This window comes from Rhipicephalus microplus, chromosome X (genome assembly GCF_043290135.1).
Source record: "Rhipicephalus microplus isolate Deutch F79 chromosome X, USDA_Rmic, whole genome shotgun sequence".
In the NCBI taxonomy this organism is placed as follows: domain Eukaryota; kingdom Metazoa; phylum Arthropoda; class Arachnida; order Ixodida; family Ixodidae; genus Rhipicephalus; species Rhipicephalus microplus.
Genome location: NC_134710.1, coordinates 276053604 through 276075501, shown reverse-complemented (window position 1 = coordinate 276075501; position 21898 = coordinate 276053604). Strand labels below are relative to the sequence as shown.

Genomic DNA, 21898 nt, shown 5'->3' with positions numbered 1-21898 from the left:
ATTCGTCCGTCCATTCGTTCTTGCTTCCGTCCGTCCATGCGTCCGTCTGTGTGACCATCCTTGCGTCCATCCGCCTGTCCGTGCGTGCGTCTGTTCGTGCGTCCGTCCCAGCGTTCGTCCATGCATCCACCCCTGCGTCCGTTCATGCGTCCATTTATGCATCTGTCTGTGTGTCCATTCGTACATCTATTCATCAATCCAAGTACCACCATCTCGTAAGTTTTCATCATATATTCCCCATATAGAAGCACCACCACCCAGCAGACATTCCAAGGACTAAACTAAAGGTGGCACACGCACACTTTCTTACGGGTTGCGCTTCGGGTCTACTTCCCACCTTTAACCACCTCGAGTTCATGGTATATACTAGTTCACTGTATTCATGGCACTGTGGCCCAACGCTCACTAAACCTTTCTAAAACCAAAGGGGTTACGCCCAGCGAGTATAACGTAGCAACCTTTTCCTGTCAGATAGTGCTCAATGTACATGCCAATGGCTGCTAATAGGAAATGAGAGACAGAAGAATTCGGCTTTTACTTTCTTACGGCTTGCGCTTCGTATCTACTTCCCACCTTTAACCACCTCGAGTTCATGGTATATACTAGTTCATTGTATTCATGGCACTGCGGCTCAACGCTCGCTAAACCTTTCTAAAACTAAGGAGGTTACACCCAGCGAGTATAACGTAGCAACCCTTTCTTGTCAGATAGTGCTCAATGTACGTGCCAATGGCTGCTAATGGGGAATGAGAGACAGGAGCATTCGGCTTTTAGTGAACGCGCACGCCGCGAACTTTTTATTTTTCAATAAAGCACAGGAGAAATCTCCCACCGGCACCTTGCAGGTCAAAATGTAACACTTGTTACACACTACGACTACGACTACGAGAGACGAACGGGCGCCGCTTTAAGGAGCTTCGCCCCTAGCACGCCGGTCGTCCTCCATGGCGAAAAATGACGTTGAGGATCCTGAAGCAAAGACTACGTTGCTCCGACGGGAATGCATACATTAAGACACCGGGCGTGGGCGAGCCAGCCCGCGAATGGCTCATACATCTTCACGTGCAGCGTAACTCAGATGAAATTTTGAAAACCTAGCGATGTTACTGTATACAAACAATTCAGCCCTAAATAATGATACTTAAAGCGTTTCATGTGACGCAAAAAGAAGCTATTATCAGGCTGCGGATTCACTCGCCACGAAAAAACGGCTGTTCGCTATCGCCGCAGCAGTCAGCGGTGTGCGACCAACACATTGGAAAATTTTCGCTCTGTTCGCCGCGACGCAGCCATTTCTTGGTCTGGTCCAATAGAAATTGCGTTTATGTGTGTATGTTGGTGATGGCTGCTGTGTCACTCTTTAAAACTAATTTATATTGGAAAGTATTGTTAAATGACAAAGCACACATGCTTCTAGATATCGTTCATGAGAAGTTACTTAGATCGCAATGCGCAAATTTCGCATTCATCGCCTTGAAAAATTATCAAGTGTCTGCCACAACAAACGGCAGCAAGCAATCAACCTTGCTCGCGCGCTAGTCGCAGAGCTAAAATCGCAGACCATTCTCCACCCACGAGAAAACAAACCCAACATTAGCGGTGGTCCCACCAACCGTCATTTTCCATGCTAGCTTAGAGTGAATCAAACTATTCGTTTATGTAGTTTGTATATGCGATATTATAAGAGTGGTGATACTATTCATTGATTTCATTTAACAATCCGGGTGAATAATTAGATTTTTTAGTAAACATGATCATATCTATCATATACAACCTTTAAAAGCACCTTTTCTTTGTTGATTTATTTTTGTGTGTGTTTTTTTGTTTTTTTTGCGGATGACCGGGGGGGGGGGGGGGGTTGATTCATGGACAACTTCACCCGGTGGCGAATCTGGGGTTCTCCGCAGGAAACTTAGTGTCGCTAAGTTCTAGCGCCTGAATACTTGCTATTTACTTAGCGAAACACTAGCACATTTTTATTGAACTTGTTTCACCTTTCAAAACACATTCGCACGAGCTTCGTATTTCTCTCAATCATGCAACAAACACGTTCATAGCTCTCCAAAAAAATTATTAATCTCACGGAAGGGTCGACGTGGTCAGCGTCGTATCGCGGGAGGCCACAGCAGCAGAATTATTAATGGGATGCGTGGGCAGCGTAAAAGTTGAGACAGATGAACGGAATGGTTTGACAACATTATTAATCAACAGCGCAAAGGACTCAGACAGCCAAATGAGTAGACGACGCAACTATGAGCTGATTCTGAACTGGAATTTATTGAAAGAGCACGAAGCATAAACCTAAGATGTCTGCATGTACGCGCGCCTCCACTTTCAGGGTGGAGACACCTTTTGAGAGATTCCGCGCCACCCAGCGGCTATATTGGTTGAAAGGTGTCAAGCAGTGCATAGGCTACCACGGGAAAGGTGCTGTAAATATTTCGTACTCGACGTATTGAGATCGGTTCTGTGGCCACTATGACAGGCTGCTTTGTGCCACTGTGCACTTAGTTCACATGCGATAGGTTGGCGAATGTTTCGCTTCCCTTGTAACAGCGAGTGCAGAAAAAAAGTGGGAAGCACCGGTGAAAGGCGACCGCTGGCATCCGACCGACAGCACCAAGACATGCGAGGTTCGTTGCCGACTCGTCCAGCATGTGGCCGTGCATTTTTTATCGCTGGCAGTGGCCATGCTGTTGAAGAAATGCTTGCTTGTCTCGCCAATAGCTCCATCGCACGTCACTGCGTGGAATAAAAAGGAGGTTAGGCTTTGTGTTATGTCATGCGGAGTGAATAGATGCTTCGGCTACCTTGCCAATAAGCTTAGATAAGTTTAAGTAATACAAGTTAACTATAGTCAAAACAATCAATAGTAATAAATACAAATTAATACTGATTGATACGCATTGATATCAATTAAGCCGCTGGATTGAACCACGGTATGCTTGAAAAAATCCTAGTTAATGAAGTATATTGCCGCATAAGAAAGTTTGCACAAGCCGATTTCATGCTAGTCGATACCAATCTATACTGATAAATACCTACCAAGTGGGATTAGGCTAGCAAAGTGGAGATTATGCACGTATCACGCTAAACCAGTAAGCTAATCCTGAACAACTCAAAGTTGAGTGAATTGAGAATGACTAGTCGTTAGGGTGACTTCTCATTGTCACATTAAGCAAATTAGAATAAACTTGATTAAGCTGAATTAAGGTGATCTTAATTTTGAAGCATCCAATTTTGAAAAGGCTGTGATTGGCTAGCCAGTTGGATAACAGAGTACGGCCACAATAAGGCAATGTGGGTTAAGCCAGATTAAGCTAATCACGAGCAAGTGCATATAAAATGAGTTGAGATTGTCTAGCCTGTTGGATGCCAGAGCATGGTCACGTTAAGCGTCATCCAGATTACGCCAGATTAAGCTAATCCAAACTAAGCTAAGTTTGAGCAAATTTCTCATCAGTAAGTTGAAATTGCCTAGCAATTTATATGACTGAATATGGCCACAGTAAGACTGTAGAGATTAAATCACACCATGGCCTACATGACATGCATGACATGGTTTCCGTATTATAATCAGCTATTTATGTTGTTCATGTTTCCCTACCTTGCCAAGTAAATTTTAGTACTCAAGGGAATAAAACCGTCATTATAGCTCCATGACCAGGCCATATGTGTCATAACGGACAAGACATGTTTGTCATCTTTTTGGTGTTGTGCCCAGTAATATTTTTCATCTTACACTGTTCTTATGCCCAGTAAGCTTTTGTATACATAAAGTTAATAAAATGGCCGTTAGAACATTATAGCCATGTGATGTGTCTCATGGCGCACATGACATGCATGACATATTTTTCGTGTTATCACCAGTCATTCATGTCATCCATACGCTCCTATTATGCCAAGTCAGTTTTGGTACGCATCAAGTTCTTAAAGTGGTTGTAAGAGCTCCACGACCGGGTCATGCATGTGATGGCCTATATGATATGCATGACAAGGCTTTCGTGTTATGATCAGCTATGTATAATTTCCTCTAGCTGTTATCATACCATGTACATTTCGGTATACATGAAGTTCACCAAACGAATGTCGTAGCTTTTTGAACATGCCATGTTTGCCATGGCGTATATTAAAAGCATATCACGATTTTCATGTAATGAGCAGACATATATCTTTTAAGTGCGAAGCATTTATTAGACAACTTCAGTGACTTTGAGCCTATCTATCTATCTATCTATCTATCTATCTATCGATCTATCTATCTATCTAGGTGTCTACGACCTTAAGATCAGCTGGCCGTTTTGATAATAGTATCAATACCAAAATTGGGACGGCATAACATGGCTCTATGACGAGCATAACTGGCTGGTCGTCACATGAAAATCATCACATGTATGTCATGAATGTCATGATTTACATTTCATGGTCTTGCTGCTCTTCCGGTGGTTTCGTTCCCATGACATCTTGCAGACCTGGTATGGTATGACATGACTGCATGGTGAACCCAAGATAACAGACCATAACATTTAAATTATGACATGCGTGTCATGTAACATGACTACATGCAACACTTATGATGCGCTCGCGGCCATTTCGCTAGCTTCACATATACCAAATTTGGTATTGCGGGACGTGATTGGATGACAAAAGTAAATTACACGTCCAAACATGATAATCATGACATTCGTGTCGTGTAACAACATGACTACATGCCACACTCATGATGCGCTCGCGGCTGTTTCGCTAGCTTCACGTATAACAACTTTAGAATTACGTGGCGTGAATAGATGGCGAAGGCAAATTCCATGTCTAAACATGATGATGTTGGCGTGCGTGTCATGGAAAACATCTCTACATGCTATGCTCATAGCGCGCTGGCGGCCGTTTCACTAGCTCCGCATATACCAAATTTGGTATCGCGGGACGTGTGTAGACGACGCAGGTAAATGACACGCCAAAACATGATGTTATGTGCGGTTTAACATCCCAAAAGTACCATATTGTAACGGTGAGTATTTAATAAGTTAACGCCGGTTGGGCTAACACTGAACACAGTGCGCAAGCATGCAGGACAACAGGGCAGCCCAGACACAGTCCCACAACAACATCGTCGTCTTCATTCCATCTGTGTCATTTCTGCGCCCATGTCTAAGGTACCTTTCTATACCCGTGACATTACCCCGGGTGGCAAAGCACCGTCCTGGTGCCTGCTGTTATTAGACGAACATATCACTGTGATAGGGCTTCAGGCGATAAACATGAACAATGTCACTTCTGGATGTAACAGTGGAGTTCGTAGTAGGGGAAATTTCATAGGTGATAGGTGTGACTTGGCGCAGAGCTCGGTAAGGCCCAACGTATCGTGATAAAAGTTTCTCGCAGAGGCCGACACGACGGGATGGGAACCACAGTAGCACGAGAGAGCCCGGAGAAAATAGACATTCCTATGTCGGCTGTCGTAGAGCGGCTTTTGTGCTATCTGGGACGATGAGAACTTGGCGCGGGCTACTGTACGTGCGATGAGAGCACGGGAGATGGTATCTTGTGCGTACGAAGTGGTGGACGGAAGGTCATGCGCAAGTAAGGTATCGAAAGGTAGTAAGGGATTACGGCCAAAGAGAAGATAAAATGGTGAGTAGCCGGCAGTTTCATGACGCGACGAGTTGTAGGCGAATGTTACGAACAGAAGGGCAGTGTCCCAATCGGTGTGGTCGTCAGAAACATACATAGTGTTGCGCATGCCCGGGAAGAAAACGAAGATGGGTTAACGTGCTGGCTGCCCCAAGCTGGAGCCCAAGCTGCCCCAAGCTGCGCCGATCGTAATGGCCCAAGACCAGCCATCTAACGCTTCAAGGCCAACTCCAATAGGTTCCGTGCCCTATTACCGAGCCCCACCAACTATCGAAGGAAAATAGAGAGAAGATGTCGACGTGTGGCTCGTCCAGTACAAGCGAGTCAGTAAGTCCCACGGCTGGGATGCCGCCGCTCAGCTGAGCAATGCGGTCTTCTGCCTTTCGAATACTGTGCTCGTTTGGTACGAAAACCACGAGGACACACTGACGACGTAGGACGTATTTGTTGCGGAGCTGAAAGTGTGTTTCGGTGACTCGAGCGTCAAAAGGAAGCGGGCTGAGCAGACATTGTCTCAACGCGTGCAGCTTCCAGGTGAGACATGTACGCCGTATATAGAGGACGTGCTGAAGCTCTGCAAGGTGGTGAATGATCAGATGTTAGAAGACAAAGTAGGACATTTGCTGAAAGGCATAGCCGAGGATGTCTATAATTTTCTCATTGGAAAAGAGCACCTGAGCTCGGTTTCCGGCGTCATTCAGCATTGCCGAACTTTCGAACAGCTGAAAATTCGCAGGATTTCTCCAAAGTTCAGCCGGCTCACAAATGTTACAACGGTTGCCAGCATCGACACGAGCTCCTGTCCAGACCTGTCCTCGACGATTCGACAGATTGTTCGCGAAGAACTTTTTCGCTATAGAGAACAGACACATTCAACAGTTGATCACCATTCTGTAAACGACCAACATTCGGTATATGTACCATGTGAGGCTGTGACTGCGCCGCCGCCTTCTACTACCCCTTGGCAATCGATGATTAGTGCAGAAGCTGTTGAGTACAGCGCACCCCCACGGCCAAAGAGAACACCACACTTGCCAGCTCCTCGCCATGATTGGCGCCCTCAGCGTCCGCCTTCTTCGCGACGCCAGGTCTATCCCTATAATGTACGGGATGAACCAACCCACTACTTCAGGGAAGACGACGTTCTATTCATCGGCGAACAAACAGAGTTTCGACCTCTCACAGTTTGCTACTCCTGTGGTGTCCCAGGACATATTTCGCGATTTTGCCACCATCGACGTGTAGCCCCACGGTATGGCCACCAACCACACTTTGTACGGCCTTCCTAACGACTTCGCGACGACCCGTGAGCAACGTACTATGGCCCACCACAACACTCCACACGATCGTCTGATCGACCACACGACGGCCCTAGGGCAACACACCTGCTGCCTCGTGAAGACTAACGGACACGCAGCTTCCGGAACTACTCCCCTACATCTGACAGGAGCTTGACGCCTCCACCGCCTCGTGTTCCCCCTTCTCCTTCACCACGGCGTCGCAACACGTCTTCTTTGCCACAGGAAAGCTAGCGAGCGTGGCCGATGGAGGTGAGGTCACCGGAGACGTGCTAATTACAGAAATACCTTCTATGTTGATGCTCAAGAACAAAGTACGTGTTTTGTTGACGATGTGCCTGTGACGGCTTTGGCGGACACGGGGGCAACAATTTCTGACATGAATGTGTGTTTTAAAGATACCTTTGGGACAGAAGGTTTTATTTAAGTGGAATCAAACTTCGAAGTTTTGCGGAGTGAGTGGTGAGCCACTGCATCCAGTTGATGTGTGTCAAGCTGACGTGTTTTTCGGAGACCACGTTATCCCAATTGAGTTCGTGATTATTACGCAGGTGACACATGATGTTATTTTGGGTATGGACTTTTTGAGGGAGTGTGGTGCAATTGTCGACTGCCACACAGGGACAATATTCTTGAGTTATCACGTTCCGCCAGCACTCTTGGAAAACCCTGTGGATGGTGAGACGGCATGGTGTGTCTGTGTTGACACTATCATACCACCGTTATCAACCGTTCGTGTACCTGTTGGTTGCAGCGACAGCTATTCCGCCAACTTTTATGCCAACGTAGAACCAGTGAACACCAACTGCATGAAAAACAATGGGTTGATCCTACATTGTGTGGTGTCGATCAGACGTGGACGCGCTGGTTTATGGACTGTCAATGGCTCCACAGAACACGTGATGTTACCAGATGGTCTTAAGTTAGCCGTCGTTAGTGGACAACACGAGGCCTTACTGGTGAACGAGCTTAGAGATGCGCCGGAAGAGAATCGTAGTCATAGTTTGGAAATGGCTCTTATGGCAATTGTGAATAAGTCGCTGAGCACAAGTGAACGCCGAACATTGGTGAATGTACTTTCGAAGCACGTCTCTGCATTCTACTTTGCGCAGAAAGACAAAATACCCTTCATCCCTTCTTCTCGGACATGTCACACCATCAACATGGGTTTGGCCAATCCGATTAGACAAAAGCCATACCGTGTTTCGCCATCCGAGTGGCAGATTATTAATGAGCAGGCGGATAAAATGATTCAAAACGGAGTCATTCAATAGTAGGTAGGTCCATGGGCAGCTACAGTAATTTTCGTTAAAAAAAGCCGGATCCTGAATATTTTGCGTTGATTATCGCCGATTGAAGGCTGTAACAAAAAAGACGTGTACCCATTTTCACGTATTGATGACGCCATAGACTGTCTACATTCAGCCTCTTACTTTTCCTCTGAAGACTTAAGATCGGGCTACTGGCAAATTTCCATGCATCCTGAAGATAAAGAAAAGACACCATTTGTAACCCCTGACGGCCTTTTCAAATTCAACGTGGTGTCATTTGGACTGTGCAACGCACCGGCGACGTTCGAGCGATTTATGGACACGGTTCTTCATGGCTTGAAGTTGAGCATTTGCATGTGCTATCTCGACGACGTCGTCATCTTTGACCGCACCTTCAGCGAACACAATTCAAGTCTGGATACTGTACTGACTTGCATAAGAAACGCTGGCCTTGTTCTTAACTCAAATAAATGCCACTTCGGAGACCGACAAACCCTTGTTCTTGGACACCTAGTCTATTGGAATGGCATCCGTCCAGATCCCCAGCAGCCGTTGAAACGTTTAGTGCGTCATGCTCTGTTAAGGAGTTCTGCAGTTTTCTTGGGCTTTCCTCCTGTTTTCGCCGCTTTATACCTAAGTTTGCTGATGTCGCGTAACCACTGACATGTTTGTTACGGAAGAATATTCCCTTCGAGTGGACTCCGGAGTGCGACTCCTCTTTTCGTCAACTGAAGTTCCTCCTGACGTCGCGGCCTGTTCTTCAACACTTCAACCTATCAGCTCCAAGAAAACTGCTTGCGGATGCCAGCGGCATAGGAATTGGTGCCGTCCTAGTTCAACGTTATGGTAACCGCGAGCACGTGATTGCATACGCAAGTCGTTCCTTTAGTAGGCCCGAGCAGAATTACACTGTCACCGAACAAGAATGCCTCGCGGTAGTATTTGCGATTCAGTGGTTTTGGTGTTACCTATATGGACGCCCTTTTACAGTCGTCACCGACCACCACTCATTTTGTTGGCTCGTCAACCTTCGTGACCCTTGCGGCCGTCTAGCGCGCTGGGCACTTCGGATCCAACAGTATAACTTCATAGTCTCGTACAAAAGTGGTCGCCCCGCCGCGGTGGTCTAGTGGCTAAGGTACTCGGCTGCTGACCCGCAGGGCGCGGGTTCGAATCCCGGCTGCGGCGGCTGCATTTCCGATGGAGGCGGAAATGTTGTAGGCCCGTGTGCTCAGATTTGGGTGCACGTTAAAGAACCCCAGGTGGTCGAAATTTCCGGAGCCCTCCACTACGGCGTCTCTCATAATCATATAGTGGTTTTGGGACGTTAAACCCCACATATCAATCGTACAAAAGTGGTCGACGACACGCCGACGCAGATTGCCTTTCGCGCATGCCACTGAACACTACAGAGTGTGACGCCGTTGACCCCAATCACCTCGTAGCTTCTGTGTCACCAAACTTTCCCGACCTCAGTATTTCAAAGGTGAACAGCGAAAGGACACCAGGCTATCATCGCTCTGCACAGCTCCTACGGCATGCCATTTCTGTGTACGCAACGGACTCCTGTATAAGAACTTTTCCAGCACTGGCGCACGTTTCCTCCTGCTAGTGCCGGAAAGCCTTCGGACAGCGATTTTATGTGCTATGCACGATGATCCTACGTCCGGACATTCAGGTTCTGCGCGGACGCTTTACCGTGCTAAGTGCGATGATGTTTATTCAAACAGAGGAGTCGCAGCGAGGTCGCGACGGAAAATGGGCGTACGGAAAGTCTGGCGAAGGCGGCACAGGTTCTCGCGCAATCAGAGCACGAAGTTTTCCGTTCTGTTTGAAAGGCGCATACGCGTTATTGCGTACGCTCCACTACATAAGGAATGCTTTTATTGGCCGGGAATGCGACAGTCAGTCGAGGTGTATGTGGCCAGCTGCACGCAGTGTCAACGCCACAAACGCCCATCTACTGCTCCGGCTGGTCTTCTACAGCCCTTAACACCTCCATGCACACCTTTCCAACAAGTTGGCATTGACCTCGTGGGCCCTTTTTCAAAGTCAGCTAAGGGCAATCGCTGGATAATTGTATGCGTCGATTATCCTACGCGCAACTGCGAGACGGCGGCCATACCAACCGCAACTGCCAGCGACGTCACTGTGTTCCTGCTGCAGCACGGTATCCTCCGACATGGCCCACCTCACGTGATCATCAGTGATCGTGGACGACAATTTATGGCAGATATAGTAGAAGAGCTGCTTCGATTGAGTGAGTCCCGCCTTCGTCACTCGTCGCCATACCATCCGCAAACAAATGGGCTCACGGAGCACACCAACCGAACAATTATAAACATGCTCTCTATGTATGCGGCATCTCACCACAAGAACTGGGATGACGTCCTACCATTTATAACGTACGCGTTCAACACCGCCAAGCACGAGACAACAGGCTATAGCCCCTTTTTCTTGATGCACGCACGACCGCCACGGCACACACTCGACACAGTTTTGCTATTCTCGGCGCACGAGAACCTCTCAGTCGCCGAAATCCTCTGCCTTGCAGAAGAGGCGCGTCGTATTGCTTGTCTACGCACTTTGGCATCACAGGAAAAATCGAAGGCACGCTACGACGTCCGCCACCGGCCTGTAACTTACCATCTAGGCAACTTATTGCGGCTCTGGACTCCGGTACGACGACGCGGGTTTTGCCAAAAGTTCTTGGCCACATACGACGGACCATTTGTACTTCTCAACAAAATCACGGAAGTCACGTACACAATAGCTCAACTCACGAGAAGTGGTAGAAGAGCCACTAAAACCCAAGCAGTCCATGTCGCTCGACTGAAGTTGTATACACCAAGGTGAATCAATCACTTCGCCCGGCGTGCTTCGTCTGCGAGGCGAGGAACGTTGCGCATGCCTGGGAAGAAAACGAAGATGGGTGAACGTGCTGGCTGCCCCAGGCTGGAGGTAGAAGAAAGACGATGACACTGCGATCATGAACCTGTTGGCCACTCTGGCGCTTCTCTACGTGACCAAAATAAACGGCCCCTTCAGCCGTATACGTCCTGGTCCTTTTTGTGCGTAACAATAGCAAGCATTTCTGTTAGTGTGCGGATGAGGCGTTCAATGAGTCTGTTAGCCTGAGGATGGTAAGAAGTCGTAAAGTTGTGCCACATAGCACAGGATCTAAGGAGGTCACTAAACACACGAAACAGGAAGCAGCGGCCACGGTCCGTGGGTAGGTGAAAATGAGCGTCATGCTGAAGGATGATGTCATAGAGTAGGAAATCTGTGACGTCCGTCGCGCAGCTGGTCGGTAGCGCTTCAGTAAGTGCATACCGAGTGGCATAATCCGTAGCTACTGCTATTCATTTGTTTCTCTTTGCCGATGTTGGGAATGGAACGATAAAGGCCCTTCCAGAATACCCGTCGGCAGACGCGGTCATAGGTTCTGAAGGCACCTAAATAACCGGAAGTTGGGCGTTGTGAAGTTCTTGCAAAATGTCCTTGCGCAGATGCGCAGATGACGTGGGACGACGAGCAAAAGTTCCGCGTGATTGGGCTGTAAGTTACGGTGGCACAAAACATTGTCTTGAAGCGAAAACAGGCTCAGTGAAGGATATTTATGGCCGGATTGAAGATGGTCAGTCATCAATAGCAGCGATGGATCTCGGCGTTGTTCGTCGGCTATGTGCAGAAAATCTGTTATGGCTAGGATGTTGAATGAATGAACAGATTTTATTTCTGAAGAGGTACAGAAAAACGAAGCGAAGCTGAAGGCCATTCGGCCTGACGTTGCTTCGCTGTGCGAAAAAAGTTCAGCACACAGTACTACATTGAATAATAATTATCACAATACAAGGAGCAGCATAATAACAGAACACAGAAATAGCACAAAAGCAAAAGTAGGTGATATATAAGTACAAAAAATAGGCTGCATAGACACACAGGATCAGACATCGAGGCTCTTTTCATTACATATCCAAAAAACACATACTTACATATTGATATATTCATATAATACACTCATATATTCGTACATTCATACACCTGTCTTGCTTTGGGTATATCACGTTTTATGAATAATGGACCACTAGACATCTTGCTTGGGTTGCCATAATAATCATCGAATAGGCGGAGAACTTTTTTCTGTTAGATTTCTAGTTTATTTAAATTCTTCTCACTTGTAGTGCCCCATACTAGCATACTATAATTTAAATGCGAATAAAAAAAGAGCGTAGTATATCTTTTTTAGCCAAATTGGTATAAGTGGATTTATTTTAAATATACACCCAACAGTCTTACTTAGTTCGGATGCGAGACTATCAACATAGGTATTCCAAGACAAATTTTCTTGGAACCACACTCCGAGGAATTTTTGCAATTTAACCTGCTCCAGTCTTTGCTTTTTGAAAAAGATGTTAAAGTCATCCTCGTAGGGCTTGTTGATAGGCTGAAATACTATGTACTTACTTTTAGATATATTAAGCATGAGCTTATTTTGATGAAGCCATTTTTCTAATTTGAGTAAGTAATCATTTACTTCAGTTTCAAGGTGCATGAGTATTCTACCTGTAAAAAATATGTTGGTGTCGTCAGCGTAAATAACTAATTTTGGGGATCGTGGAATGTCACACAGATCATTAATATATGTTATAAATAGTAACGGTCAAAGGATTGAACCCTGCGGTACACCATTTTCTACAGTTTTCGTTGGGGAAACAAGGTTACCCACCTTAACAAATTGTTTTCTTTCGGTAAGATAACTTTTTATTAGTTTAGCTGCCACGCCCCTTACACCATAATCATGCAACTTAGATATCAGAATAGCATGTTTTACTATGTCGAAGGCCTTCTTCAAGTCAATGAAAAGACCTATGGTGTAGGTTCTGTTTTCCATGTTTTTTAATATCTCCTCTTTCGTATCTAATAGCGCCGACTCCGTAGACTTACCCTTTTGAAACCCATACTGTGCTTTATTGATGATCAGGTGCTTAGTGAAAAAGCATTCAAGTCTGGAGTGTATTATTCCTTCAAAAACTTCGGAGAGTACTGGTAGAACCGATATCGGGTGGTAGTTCGATAATACATTTTTGGCACCCCCTTTATGAATCGGACAAACGCGGGCTATTTTTAGTTCTGAAGGAAAAATGCCGGTTTCTAGCATAGTGTTCATGATGTATGAAAGAGGGTGTGAAATTAGTGACGCTACATATTTTATCGGGCTGGCTGCTGTTTCGTCAACACCTGCAGCAACATTGTCACGTATTTTACAGATTAATTTTTCAACCTCACAAGGTGTAACCGGAGTAAGGAAGAGTGAGTGTGATAGACGCTTTCTATCTGCTACAGGCGGATATGTTACCCCACAAGATGAGTCTGTGTAGTCGCCAGCGTTAACAAAATACTCATTCATGGCTGACAGTGCTTTGACATCTGCCTTATCGTCTGCAAAATCAGTGATAATAACATAACCTTTTTTGTTACGTTCAGTTATTTACCTCATTCCGCATTTTCCTGGGATTATCGCAGATTTTTTAAAATGTACATTAATAATATGATATCCTGGCTCGTTTGATGTCAGCATTTAGCTTATCGCGGAACTTTTTGTAGCCTTCAAGAAGTGATAAATCGCGATATTTTACAAACGTGTGATACATTTTCTTTTTGTTCTTGTATTCGGTCGTACAGTGCGTTGTTAATCCACGGCTTGCGTATCTTCTTCCTCGAAGGCTTTTTCGTTAAAGGAAAGACGCGGTCATATATGCTCTTAAGTTGCTCAATAAAAAGTTTGAAAGCCCGGTTTGTATCTCTTTCTGCGCACACTATATTCCAATTCGTCGAAGCAACTTCTGCTTAAGCTTCTAACTCAGAGGAGTTGGATGGATCAACACGGTGTCGAGATAAGCAGTCGGCATCGCTGTGAAGCTTCGCAGACTTGTACACTACAGAGAACGTGTACTCCTGCAATCGCAATGCCCATCGCCCGAGTCTTCCTGTAGGACCCTTAAGGGTTGAAAGCCAGAAGAGCGCATGGTGGTCTGTGATGACTGCGAACGTGCGTCCATATAGGTACGGACGGAATTTTGCGACAGCCCAGACGAGAGCAAGGCACTCTCGCTCAATAATTGAATAGTTCTTTTTCGACTGAGAAAGTAGGTGGCTAGCGTACGCTATGACACGGTTTGTGCCGTTCTGCATTTGCGCGAGTATTGCCCTTATGCCATGGCCACTTGCGTCGGTGCGAAGCTCCGTTCGAGTGGCTGGGTCAAAATGAACCAACACAGGTGGTGATGTGAGCGCAGAAATCAATGACGCAAAGGAATGTTCTTGGTCTTCACGCCAGGAAAATGCCACGTTTTTTTTAGGAGATCTGTGAAGGGCCGAACAATTTCCGTGAAGTTGCTGACAAAACGGCGGGAGTCTGAACAGAGCCCCAAAATGTTGCGGACTTCTTGCGTGGAACGTGGAGCCGGGAACTCGCGCACAGCGCGGTCATTATCAGAGTCAGGTCGTACACCAGTAGCGTCAACAAGGTGGCCAAGTAGCTTTATCTGACGGCGTCCAAAGGTGCACTTAGACTCGTTAAGTTGTAGGCCAGCACAGCGAAAAACGTCACGAATGGCTGACAGACGTGGGAGCTGGCTTTGAAAGGTTTGCGAGAAAAGGATGATATCGTCTAGATAGCACAGGCACGTCGACCCTTTAAAACCGCGAAGCAGGGAGTCAATCATGCGTTCGAAAGTTGCTGGCGCATTTCACAACACAAAAGGCATGACTAAAATGATAAAGCACGTCGGCTGTTATGAATGCCGTCTTCTCGCGGTCGCGGTCATGGACTGAAACTTGCCAATATCCAGATCGTAGGTCCATGGAATAGAAATACTTGGCAACATGAAGGCAGTCAAGCGCATCATCAATTTCAGGTAGAGGATAGACATCCTTCTTGGTTATTCGATTGAGATGGTGACAGTCGACGCCTAACCGCCAGGTGTTGTTCTTCTGTTTAACAAACACAACAGGTGATGCCCAAGGACTAGTTGAAGGCTCTATTATACCTTTGTCGAGCATTTTCTCTACCTCCTTTTAGATTATTTGGCGCTCTGAATGAAACACACTGCAAGGATGCTTATGAAGGGGACTGGCATCGCCAGTGTTGATACGTTCGGCTACGACACGCGTGCGGCTCAAGGAGTGCTCATCGATATCACAAATGTCGAGATAAGAAAATAGAAGACCACGGAGTGCTTCAACATGGGACGGCGACAGGTCGTTTGATATCATTTTGCCTAGGAAAGCTCTACTCTGTGCGGTGGCAACAGGTTCGGCAACGGTCTTGATGTCAGGAGTGAGAGATGAAATTGTATATTGCTCCAGAGGGAGGCGTTCTGCTAAGGCAATACCTTGAGTAATGACCAGGGTTGACACAGAGATGTTGAGGACAGGAAGAAGCGTCTTTTTGTCGCTAATCCTCACTATAGTATAAGGAAGTATGATGTTCCGGGAAAGGGTCAGGTCAATGAGTGGAGCTGCCAAGTAGTCGCCATCAGGAACAGGTGGGAACGGTGACATAGAAAGGTACACAGCGGCCTGACGCGGTATTCGTAGAGACTCCACGGACCATAGCCGTGTGCGAACTGCAGGAGGCACATCATAGTACAAAGGCAATTCTAGCTGTAAAGTGCCGGTTGAACAATCGATCAGGGCTGAATGCGCGGTGAAGTCAACGCCGAGAATCACGTCGTGTGGGCAAGTGTCTAGAACAGCGAAGAGGACTGAAGTGGGAAGGCCGTTAACAATGACGCGGGAAGTGCACATACCAAGAACAGATGTTCGGCTGCCATCGGCTACTCGCACAGTCGAAGACATGGCAGGGGTAAGAACTTTTTCATGTGGGATCGAAGACGTGAACTCATAACGGATATGTGGGCACCAGTGTCTGTTGGAGCTGTAACAGTCAGACCATCGATGATAGCACTAAGTAAATTTCGTCTGGAATTAGTGGTCGGTAGAAGTTTTTCGGTCCAAGTTGTCAATTCAACGCCACCTCCAGGGGCTGCATCTGTTAGTTTCCCGAGAACTACCCATAATACGCCGGTGACGGGGAGCGACGGCGTTGAGAGGAGCGCGGCCGGCGGCCCTGAGGCGACGGGGAGCGACTGTATTGGGTTCTCTGGCCAGCGACATGGTCGTAGGATGGTTCAGAGCGTAGCATAGAATGGCTAGGTGGGAGGTCCTGAAGGTGGTCATCGGTAAAACGAGGTGGCGAATACTGCCCCCGATCCTGTCGGTGGTCGTCTAGAAAACGTTGCCGGAAAGACCATCTGTTGCATCAGTGGCGGGAAATGTGGCCAACACGATGGCAAGAGAAGCATATCGGTCGATCATCTTGTGTACGCCATTCAGATAGATTTCGGTAGCGCGATAAGAACCGCGGGACCGACGCGGCAGCAGCAACAGGTGGGGCGGCATGGTAATGAGCGTTATGAGCGTTAGGATTTATAGACTGTGGTGTGGGACTGGAGTTTGGGGGAACAAAGACGCCCATGTTGGCAAACTGTTGTCGCACAACAGCCAAAATAAGAAAAATTGGAGCCAAGTTGTCCGGCACAGGGGCTTGATAAGTGGAACGCGCCATGGCTTTCAGCTCCTGGTGGATAATTCTTGTGATGTTGGGAGAATTCACGAATGTACGTGGTGCCACAGGATCCTCACAGCAAGAAGTCGCAGCAATGTTCGGGAATCGGGAATATCATTGAGTGATTCTCCTGCTTTTGGCTTGTTCGAACAGCCGACATTCACTGACAATTGAGGCAATAGTGGTACAGTTCTTGCAGATTACAACGTTGAAGGCATCATCAGCTATGCCCTTCAATACGTTGCTGACCTTGTCTAGTTCGGTCATGTCCTTGTCGGCCTTCCGGCACAAGGCGAGCATGTCCTGGATATAGGTGACGTTTGACTAGGTGGAAGGTTGAACTCGTGATGTGAGTTCCTGTGTGGCTGCCATTTGTCGAGCAACTGGCCGGCCAAACATCTCACAGAGTTTCTGCTTGCACACGTCCCAACTCGTGAGGCCTTCCTCGTGCGTCTCGCACGAGGCGCGTGCAGTACCTCGCAGGTAAAAGATGATGTTGGCCAGCATAAGCGTCTCATCCCACCTGTATTGCTTGCTGATGTGCTCGTGTAAGGCGAGCCACTCGTCAACGTCAGTTGTATCGGTGCCGCAAAAAAGTACCCGGATCGAGAAGACGGGAAGGGATCACAGGTGATGGAGCAGGCGTTGACTGAACGGACGACGTGCTGCGTTCAGGCATCGTGGCTCGACGAAGCTGACGTTCACTACGGAGAATGTTACGCAGCACCTCCACCAAAAATATGTAACGGGGAGTACTTATTAAGTTGACACCGGTTGAGCTAAAACTGCACACAGTGTGCAAGGATGCAGGACAACAGGGTATCCAGACACAGCCCCACAACATCTTCTTCATTCCTTCTATGTCATTTCTGCGCCCATACCTGAGGTACCTTTCTATGCCTGTGACAATATGATTATGAGATACGCCGTAGTGGAGGGCTCCGGAAATTTCGAACACCTGGAACTCTTTAACGAGCACCCAAATCTGAGCACATGGGCCAAAACATGATAATTAGGGCATGCGTGTCATGTACAGCATGACTACATGCTACGCTCATAGCACGCTCGCGAGCGATTCGCTAGCTCAACATACACCAAATTTGGTATCACGTGACGTGAATAGGCGATGAAGGTAAAGGACACGTTGAAGCATGATAATCATGGCATGCGTGTCATGTAAATCATGACCACATCCAACACTTATAGCGCACTCGCGACCGTTTCGCTAGGTCCACATATACCAAATTTGGTGTCAGTTCACGTGAATAGATGATGAAGGTAAATGACATGTCCAAACACAATAATCATGAGATCAAAGTAATGTACGGCATAATTTACGTCCGCCTCGTAACGTTGTGCTTATTTTAAAGTGACATATCAACCTTCCTCGTTCGTGCTTCACATATCATCGATTCCTACTGTACGTGGGATCTGCCAATTTTTTCACATGCTATCGTTATGCCATGTCAATTTTGATACTCGTCAGCTGAATCAATCGACCGCGAGAACACAAGGACCTACGCAGCCACCTACATAAACAGGCCAATAGACATGATGTAAATGTTATTTTTTCACAATCAAAGGATTCGTGCGTAATAATTAGCGCCTAATATATTTGTTACCAACATTATATTAGCAAGCCCTACTACCAAAGGAATAAACTGAGCCAAATCACCGTGCATTTGGCTGAAAGCAATTCCTCTCTGCATGGCAGACAATGTCAGCGAACGCAAACGTTTGAATGCGTCCTCAAAAGCAATCTCCACCTCGTTGCAGAGGAGCACGCCTAGGCACCCGACATGGATGCTTTGAGCATCCCCTATAAAACAGGGTGGTGATATGTGTGCCACCAGGCTCGCAAGAAAAAAATGAAAAGAAAACGTTCTTTTTGTTTTGGCTACTTGTCTGGCCTACTTCGATTAAATTGATTTTCTTATAACAAAAAATTAATTTATGTTCTATCTCTGCCTCTACAGGCAGAGTGATCTCACTTTCCCACCATTTCTGTGTTTTATCTCTACATTTCTGTCACCAATATTCTAATCGTCTCTTACTTGCTTCTATCTCGGACGTGTTCAGCTTTCCATGCTTGTCCCTACAACCCAAAGCCTCATGTAGGCTTGTGCCCACACGTGTACCTGAGTGGATATCGCCGCATTTATTCAGAACCTGTTCCATCGTTTTCTTGGCTATTCCACAGCATGTACATTGTTCTACCTCTTTATTGAATGTCGCTTAATGACTAAGTGTTCTAAGGCGACCCGACCTCGCTTCGAACAGTAAAGTGCTTCCCCTTGAATTATCAAAAGAATTTTGTGTTGCCTAGTAGATGACACTTCAAACTTTAGGCACCCAAGTGAAACTGTGTCACAGTAAACAATTTATATAATATTGCTGGTTCGATCAATTAAATATTACAGTGTTTTCGTTAATGTCACGGTGCTACTCATTCAAGACTTTGATGTTACTCATTTTATCTTTATTTTTGCCTTGGCAAAAAGTTGCAATATGCTACATGCTTAGCGCTTTTTATAAACAGCACAACTTTTCCGCAGTACTGTAATGTATTAATGTTTTCTGTTTTATATGATCCTCTATCTTTAGCATATGACAAAAACCATTACCTTTGCTGCGAAAAATTTCTGCCTGGTGTTCTTTAATTTCATATTGCAGTGACTGTATCACACAAGTTAGTGCAGTTGACACATTTTCGGCGTTTCACTTCTGAAGCCTAAATATGTGATTGGCACAGTTTATGGAGCATGGATTTATTTTGTCATTCTATTTTAATTCCCAGGTACAAGGGGCAGATCATCTCGATTAAACGCTGCGGTAAAGGCAGAGTCAGCGGAGTAGCTCGAAGGGTGCTCAGCCTTCTCAAAATACTTTGAAGAATAAATGTGCAAGTGTTCACAAAAGCTTTTGCTGCATGTTTTATGCAGTGCTACCCATGTCGAATTACAATGGCATGGCGACGTAGACAACACTACAATTCATAATGACACAGAATACACTTTTCATGAGCCATTATCGACAGTGCATTGAGAGCCTGCTGTCACCTTACAAAAAAATACTAAATTGATGGTCTAATAATAGTCTTAATTCACAAAGAGACGTTAAGTGACACTACTTAGTAATTACTTTCATCTAAAATTGACAACTTTTGATGGTCAAAGGTTGTCAATCGGACAGTTCAGTTTTGTATCACGTTCACTAAATAAACGTCAATATGATGAAATAATACCATCATTTGCAAATGATGACCTTTAGTTATTTTGACGTAAATGTTATAAACTTGACAGCTTGCTTGTATTTTGAAATGACGGGAAACACATCAAAATATTAAATTGTGCCGTCATTTGAAAATGACGGCCTGTCGTTATATTAATGTAAATGTCAATTTGACGGTTCGCTTGTATGTTGAAGTAACGGGAAACACATCAAAATGATAAAATTGTGCTGTCACTTGAAAATGACGGCCTGTCGTCATTTTGACGGCCATAAGCTTGGAAATAGAGCTGCCGGTATATTCACCGTCATTTTGGCAAAATGTTTTTTTACAGTGTGGATATCATGCATGGTTGGAAGGAATATGGATCCCAAAGCAAAGTCGGCACGGGAAAGCTTCCTTGAATGTGTAATATATATGTGCGCAAGATATATCAAACGTTGAATGAACCTGCAGTTTGTATGGAGGTGTTTGATGACTAGATGAAAATGAAGTGTTTTTAAACCATCACTATGGTCTAGTAGACCAATGTGGTTTTTATGAATACGTATTTTTTTTAAATACAATAGTTATAAAAAACTGACGCGTGGCTTCGTGATAGAACACCTGCATGCCACGCAAACGCTCTCGTTCAATCTCTACGCATACCCACAATTTTTCTATTTTTATTTGCTTCTATAAAAACGGGGTGAAGGTTTTTCAGGACCCGAATAAAGTTAACTATCTATTTATCTATATATCTATATATCTATCTATTTGCATCGATTGCGACTTTTCGGCTACGCACAGGATGATGATTTTTCACTCACAACCAACGACACCGACGTCGACGCCAGAATTTCTGGGAAACGAACTCTTCTACGCTATCTCATTCAAAGTGTAAATGAATGCTGCGCCGCAACAATAGGCGGCTCACTCACAAGCGCAAGGTATGTGAGCGACATTGCGAGGTGGACAACATTGTCAAATATTAGAAGCACTTTATAAAAGGAAATAGAGTACCTCTACCTCAAGGAAAATGGGCGCTAAGAGCATTACCTCGCCTTTTTTTCTGGTCTGCATCTCGAAGCGCATCTCGAAGCCACAAGTGATGACAAAGACAAAGAGGTCGCCAAAAAAAAAAGACGGGTGGGGATGACCTCATGCTAGAAAATAAAACAGGGCTTTCATAGAGCCGGTCGAGTGATTCTTGCGATGACGCATCTTCGGGCATCTCAGACGTCACGTCAGCTACACCGTTCGCAATCAATGAAGCGATGAACGTCTCGTTGCCTTACGCGTCTCCGCGCCAAGAATTATTCGATAACGACATGTATGGGATGACATGCGTTGTTTTCTACTGCAGAAACCTTGTGCCAGAATAAATGCTTGTACAAAAAAACTGTTATTGTTGAACGAGATGGCAGCTGCACTATTAACGGCTACAACAAAGTGCGCAAGCAGCTGTTGCACACTTTGATTGAATGATATGTGAGGTTTAACGTCCAAAAATAACCCCGTGATTAAGAGAGACACCGTAGTGGAGGGCTCCGAAAATTTTTACCACCTGGGGTTCTTTAACGTGCACCCCAATTCGAGCACACGGGTCTACAGCATTTTCGACTCCATCAAAAATGCAGCCGCCGCCTTGCACACTTTCACCACTGTCGCGCATTCGGAAAGTGTATTAAAAGAGGTAGACAGCCTCACCATCTGTGGAGGTATATCACAAGCTGAGAATGTGCCCACAACCATTATTTTTCATCGTAAAGACTGCACAGTGTTTACAAACGGCCCACTTGCTTTCTCTGCCTGTGTCTACGGAGACAATTGCGTGCCAGAAAGCCTGAAAAGGTTG

General features: G+C 45.9%; 1 protein-coding gene across 3 annotated transcripts in view; it reads right to left on the bottom strand.

The window, feature by feature from the left end:
- LOC119161481 (uncharacterized) overlaps positions 1–21898 on the bottom strand; it is a 192759-nt gene that overhangs the window by 21648 nt on the left and 149213 nt on the right. For 2 of the 3 annotated variants that reach the window (XM_037413977.2, XM_075879206.1), the window contains exon 5: positions 2256–2742. In XM_037413977.2, coding sequence (XP_037269874.2) covers positions 2513–2742 — 230 coding nt within the window. In that variant the 3' untranslated portion in view covers positions 2256–2512. Of the gene's footprint in view, positions 1–2255; positions 2743–21898 lie in introns of those variants that run through there. The other variant, XM_075879208.1, reaches the window with a different exon arrangement.